This window comes from Asparagus officinalis, chromosome 4 (assembly GCF_001876935.1).
Source record: "Asparagus officinalis chromosome 4, Aspof.V1, whole genome shotgun sequence".
Taxonomy (NCBI): Eukaryota; Viridiplantae; Streptophyta; class Magnoliopsida; order Asparagales; family Asparagaceae; genus Asparagus; species Asparagus officinalis.
The window spans coordinates 94,021,747-94,027,746 of NC_033797.1; the positions used below are offsets into that span (position 1 = coordinate 94,021,747).

Genomic DNA, 6,000 nt, shown 5'->3' on the forward strand with positions numbered 1-6,000 from the left:
AAATCAGCATTTAAAGGATAAATGTAAATATTGCACTTCATCACACCATAAGCTTTCATAAGAGAGCACAAAAGATGGTAACATCATAACATGGTAATACAAAACATAGTGGCACACAGGCACCTCTTTGCGGGTTCCAGTGGATTCCTTTGTTTAATGAGGACAAGCATTAAGGACCCTACTAGCTTATCTAAATGCCTTCTATTCATACCAAGGCTAGATCGGTCTTTAACCCATATCTATAAGCCCTCAAAGTTCACTCCTGGCATCCTCTGTCATGACATGGTATCCTCATAATTCATTAAGAATAGGTATCTTGATCAGAGCCAGTAAGTTGTAAGGCATCAAAGTACCTAAAACCAATGAACAAATGCAAATACAAGCTACAAAACTTGAATCTTCCAATATAAGTTCTTCAGCAAAGTCTAAGTTCTTTCTAACTGATGCTAAGCGCTAATCAGAAAAGGATGAAATCTGATTTTATATTTGGTTCAAGAATAATGAAGGAAATGGTTTATAGAAGGATGGAAAATGTAGAAGGGGGATTACTGAGTTTGGTGAACAATGTGAAAGTGATGACTGATAAGGAAAAAAGTAGAGAGGTAGAAAAAGAAAAGAGAAGATGGTTACTTTAACTAACGGCTGCAATTAGACACAAAAGGTTAAGACGAAGGCAATGAAACTGCATTGGGTGTTCTCCGTATTGTTTTTACCTTATTATTTTCTTGTAGGAAATAATCCCTTGTGAATTTGTAAGAAATCCTCCACTCGAAAGCAACTACTTAATTTTGTGTTAGAAAGCAAAAGACCATAGATGTGTACTGCTACCAGTCTCAATTGCCTCTTCAGCTAGATACACACTATCAAAAATGTTTATCCAAAACCTTTGATGTAACCCAAAACCACAATCCTTTGTGTAACTAATTTAGAGGGTGTTCTTCTGGCCCAAATTATGGAGAAATTAGAAGGATAGAACAGAAAGAGAAAGAAAAAAAGAAAATGGGAAAGAGATAAAAATATCTCAGTCTCCACAAAAGCACCTTTCATTCTTAGATTCAAACTCCAGCCTTTATGCAGTGCAGTTTCAGGCTGCTGTTGAAAAAAAAATTTCTACAAACTCAAAAATAAATTTCTACAAACTCTGGCCTTTGTTTAGACTAACAAATATAGAAAAGAACTAAGTTTAGGGTTTACATAATTGAATTTAATATTTTTGACACAACTAAGATGAATGAAATTAATTGAACAGCTTAGATTTAAGAATATACCCTTAAATGTAAAATACAATATCAAAAAATAACTCCTTCAAATTGCATTAGCTTCTTATCAGTATCCAGTAAAGCTCAGTCTTCGTACCTACCCTTTAGAATATATTTCTTTCAAGTCTTTAATGTACTACCTATTGCTCTTATAACTTGTTTCAAGTCTTTTCCTTTTGAGTTGGCTATACATCCACAAACTCAAGAAACTACTAAATTAAACATTAGCTCCAAAAAGACATTCCATTTTAAGTGGAAGTTGGTTTAAATCACCCATTTATAGTGGCAAAGGAAATTTCAGACAAAATCCTGGTGCAAGCTAATAATGCCAGGGCAATTTGTGTAGCATGGAGGTGCCCTGGTCCATGGGGGTTAGCTGCAATCTACATGTCCAACGTAGGAGGACATAGTAGGATGATAACAATTTAGCCATGTATACCTGTGCCCTCTCTTTAGAGCTCTTTCCTCTATTATATTTACACAAGTTTTCTTGGTAAGGCCTCCCTTCTCCACAGTATATTATTCAAAGGGGCTTTCTTCACAATGACTCCTTCACCGTGGTATGTTCTTGTTCCTTTATGGATGTCAGCCTATGGGCCAAATAGAGAACCACTGATGTGAAGTACCACAGAAAAAATATTTTAATGACCAGAAAACCAGACCAATTGTTTCCACAACGTACCAACGGATATATTTACTCACCCTACTCCTAATCATATCTCATCCTAATCTTAAACATTTGATTGAGCGGGCTGTCATCTCAAACAAATAGAGATTCCATCAGCCATTAAATATATAAAACAGTGAAGCAGGAGCAACTAGCACCAATTCTTTTAGCCAGAGTTGGTGATAAGGGCAGCTGTCTAATGTTTGCAGGATAATGCATATAATACTGTATATCAGCTTTTACATCAGCTCAGTAACCAAAGCAAGTACTACTTCCAACATCTAACTCCATATGTAACTGTCTCAAAATATATTGGACAGTTTGTTTAATAGTTTGCTCACAATGAGAAAGAAAAGAAAAGGAAAAGGAAACACTTTAAGCTACTCGACTTAGCCATGAAACATATAATCAAGAAAGCAAGAGCATGAGTTCCAAAAGTTAAGAGCCAAGTTACCTGTTTGAAGTGCCCATGAACTAAAGCAATCGTCCAAAATGTATTATTGCATCTTGTTCGTATTGCTTGTGTGAGAAATGCATTCCACACAAATATATTATCATAAGGCATCTTCTCCCCACCAGAAGCAGTGACATTTCTCTGTAAGTATTGCATTATGGGATATGTGTAACTATAGAAGAAATCCTTTGTAAGGTCAACACTAGATAGGAGCTTCTTGTACCTGTAAAGAATTTGTACATGTTTTTAGGCATCAACGATACAAAGGCATATCCAAAGAGACAGTTTTAACTAATTTCGCATCCAGACACAGATATTCGGAAGAGTAGAGCAGGTTGCAATTCTGAATAATACTCTGTGTTCACTACTAGTTAACTAGTAATGGAAACCCTTCTGTAAGAAAACAACTGAGTGGTGAATCTGGTGATTCTCATGCTAACCAGGTTGTTTTTACAAAATTAAATCTGCTAAATTAATGCAACCCACTAACCAATCAATGGAATCCTATCCAATAAAAAAATGAAAATAGACAAACTGAAGTTGGATAACACGTAGAAATAAAATGAGATGCATTTGCTCAAAATCAAAAAATAAGAACTAAATTCTAGCACTTACAGTCTGAGGTATTAATCAAATCCAGATAACTCATATAAGACACTGTTTATGGCAGTTTGAGTTTTTCATTCACTCGTGTGTTAATTAAAGGGGCCTGTGGTGATGGGATCTCAACAATACTTAAACTGGAGATTCCAATAGAAATGAGAATCTGCCAACATTTTACTTGCAAACCAATTGGAAATGTCAGTAGAAACGGGATTTCTGTTAACTTAAAAAAAGAACTACTTCAGTTTTATCCTTAAGCCGGTTGACCAATTGTGTTAAGAACTAAGCAACTCCTTCATTCTAAATACCTAAACACAATTATATTTTAGCATAAATTCTCGATATTTTTATAGGAAGTGCTTATTTTTCGTGAAAAGTAGTCAACTTTTGTATGCAAGAAATTTCATTAAGAGTTTCCCCATACGTCTAGCACATTTTTCCTATTAGTTAACAATTTCACTAGTACTCTACCAAACATCCCTTCACAGCACCAAATCTACAAAGTTCTGGAGAGTTGTTGAGTAATAACTATATTTTATAATACGCCCCCGCAAGTTGAGCCCCTTTCCATGGGCCAAAACAAGGACTCCCACAATGTCTGTTTACTAAATCCGCTTATGGTCAATGTAATGGATCTGCCTTGCTCTAATGCCATATCAAAAGTTCCTTCCACTGGACAATACTCCGAAGTTCTGGTGAGTTGTGAGATACTATTTTATATTCTAGTGCATTCTATTTACACCCCTTTGCAAAGCTATGTCTTGTTTCTACAACATATTTCTACAGGAAATGACCCAATTCGACGATTTAAAAAACTCTGAATCATGATACTAATAAAGGATTCATAGCTATTCACTTACATTCTAGCAACCACTAAGCAACTTTACATTCTAGCAACCACTAAGCAACTCCCTCATCCTAAATACCTAAACATAATTATACTTCAGCATAAATTCTCAATATTAGTACAGGAAGTGCCTTTTTTGTCAGAAGTGGTCAATTTTTGTATGCAAGAAATTTTGACTAAAGAGTTTCCCCATATGCCTATAACATTTTTTGTATTAGTTAACAATTTCATTAGTACTCTGTCAAAAGTCCCTTAACTACATCAAAACTCTGAGGTAGTGGTGAGCAGTTGAGTTATAGTTTTATACTCTGATACACCGACACAATTTGAGGCCCTTTCCATGAGTCGATACAAGGACCCACACAAAGTTTTTTTTTTTTTCTTTTCTAAATCTGCATATGGCCAATGCAATGAAGCTTTCTCAAAGTTGAGGTGAGTTGCAAGATATAATTTTGTATCCTATTGCAATTTTTTTGCACCCTTTTAGCAAGTTATGTGTTGTTTATAAAGCATATTCTACAGGAGATGACACAATCTGAAGATTATTTTTTTTTTAAATGAATCCTGATACTCATGATAGATTTAAAGCTATTGATATCGATTTCTTATAGCTCAACTCCACACAAGCTCAAATTTTGACACCAAAAACAAAAGAATAAAACTTTACCGGAGCTCGGTCTTGGAATTCGCCAAATCCGACTGAATCGACGAGTGCGGCACAGTAATCAGCTGGCTCTCCTCAATACTATAAATCGCATGCCCGCATATCGTCCCAATCTGCTTCCTCTTGGTTACAAGAATCAAATAATAGGACTCCAGAAACTTAATACAACCTAACAAAAAACCGCAAACATCACCAATTTCGTCAATCAAAAAAATTAGGGAAACTCTACGAATCGAGTACCGGCGATGCCGTAGACTTTTCCGCCGGAGATGAGGCCACCGGTGGCTCGATTGCCCTCGGCGATCCGTTGGAGGAGGTTCTTGACTTCTTGCTGCGAGTAGACGACGGGGTCCTCGCTGACGTTGAGCTCCGAGGGCTCTGATCGATCGATCTTGAGGACGCGGTAGTGTTGCTTGTATCGATCGCTGCCGATGAGATAGAATCGCTGCGATGAGCGAAAAAATTAATCCAAGGAGAGAAGATTTACGGATTGGGGGATTTGACACACACACACACACTCAGAGAGAGAGAGAGAGAGAGAGAGAGAGAGAGATTACAGCTCGAGTCTCGTAAAGGCGGAATTTTTCGAGGGAGCAGGAGTTGGGATCGAGATCGGGAGGGGGAGGGGTTTTGGATTTCGCCATGGAAGTGGGAGAGAGCGAGGGGGAGTCTCTTTTGGGTTTGTTTTCGGATCGAAGCGTACTGTGTTTAAAGTTGAGAAACTCAGAGGTTATATGCGTTCGGATTCACACGCGATGAAAATAGAAATTTGTTTTTTCAGTTTAGTTAGGGGCTCTCTGGTTGTAAGTTTTTACCATGTAAAAGGATGAAAATGTTGGGGTATCTACTCAAACTCCAAGTTAGAATAGAGTTTTTAATTCTTTGTATAACTTCATGAGAATTAGATAACTCAAACTCCAAGTTAGAATAGAGTTTTTAATTCTTTGTATAACTTCATGAGAATTAGATAAGATTAGAGATCTATCATGATTAGGAGTTTTATAACTTCATGAGAATTAGATAAGATTAGAGATCTATCATGATTAGGAGTTTGGGTTCCATCATGATTGAGAGTTTGAATCTTATTCTAATTATGAAGTTAGACTAGAGATAGGGTTTTGGTTTCTCTATATATATTATTCTATTGTTAGAGAAAAAAAAAGTGTAGAGAGAGAGAGATGTTGGACCCTAGAGGAGGGTGATTAGGGTCACGAGGCTATAATTATGCAATAAAAATAAGACAAGCAAAACACAATATGCAAATGCAATCAAAATAGAGGAGATAGGGTTAGGAATCGTTATCATGTGACGCGCGATATGTTAACGAGGTTCGGTCCGCTGACCTACGTCCCCGCTCCCCACTCTCGAGGAGAAATCCACTACACAACCCGGTTTGGAAGCCGGAACTTCGTCTACATAGCGATCCCCTCACGATCTCTCACTACACAATTGATCTCAACATATCACACTCCCACACAATTGATCTACACAAGATCACGCTCTCAA

At 36.9% G+C, this 6,000-nt stretch overlaps 1 protein-coding gene across 1 annotated transcript in view; it reads right to left on the reverse strand.

Annotated features, from left to right (window-relative positions):
* LOC109837861 (phosphoinositide phosphatase SAC1) overlaps positions 1-5,210 on the reverse strand; it is a 28,471-nt gene extending 23,261 nt beyond the window's left edge. The window contains exons 1-4 of the mRNA XM_020406231.1: positions 5,052-5,210; positions 4,735-4,939; positions 4,498-4,663; positions 2,381-2,603 (exon numbers count right to left, since the gene is read on the reverse strand). Coding sequence (XP_020261820.1) covers positions 2,381-2,603; positions 4,498-4,663; positions 4,735-4,939; positions 5,052-5,138 — 681 coding nt within the window. The 5' untranslated portion in view covers positions 5,139-5,210. The remainder of the gene's footprint in view (positions 1-2,380; positions 2,604-4,497; positions 4,664-4,734; positions 4,940-5,051) is intronic.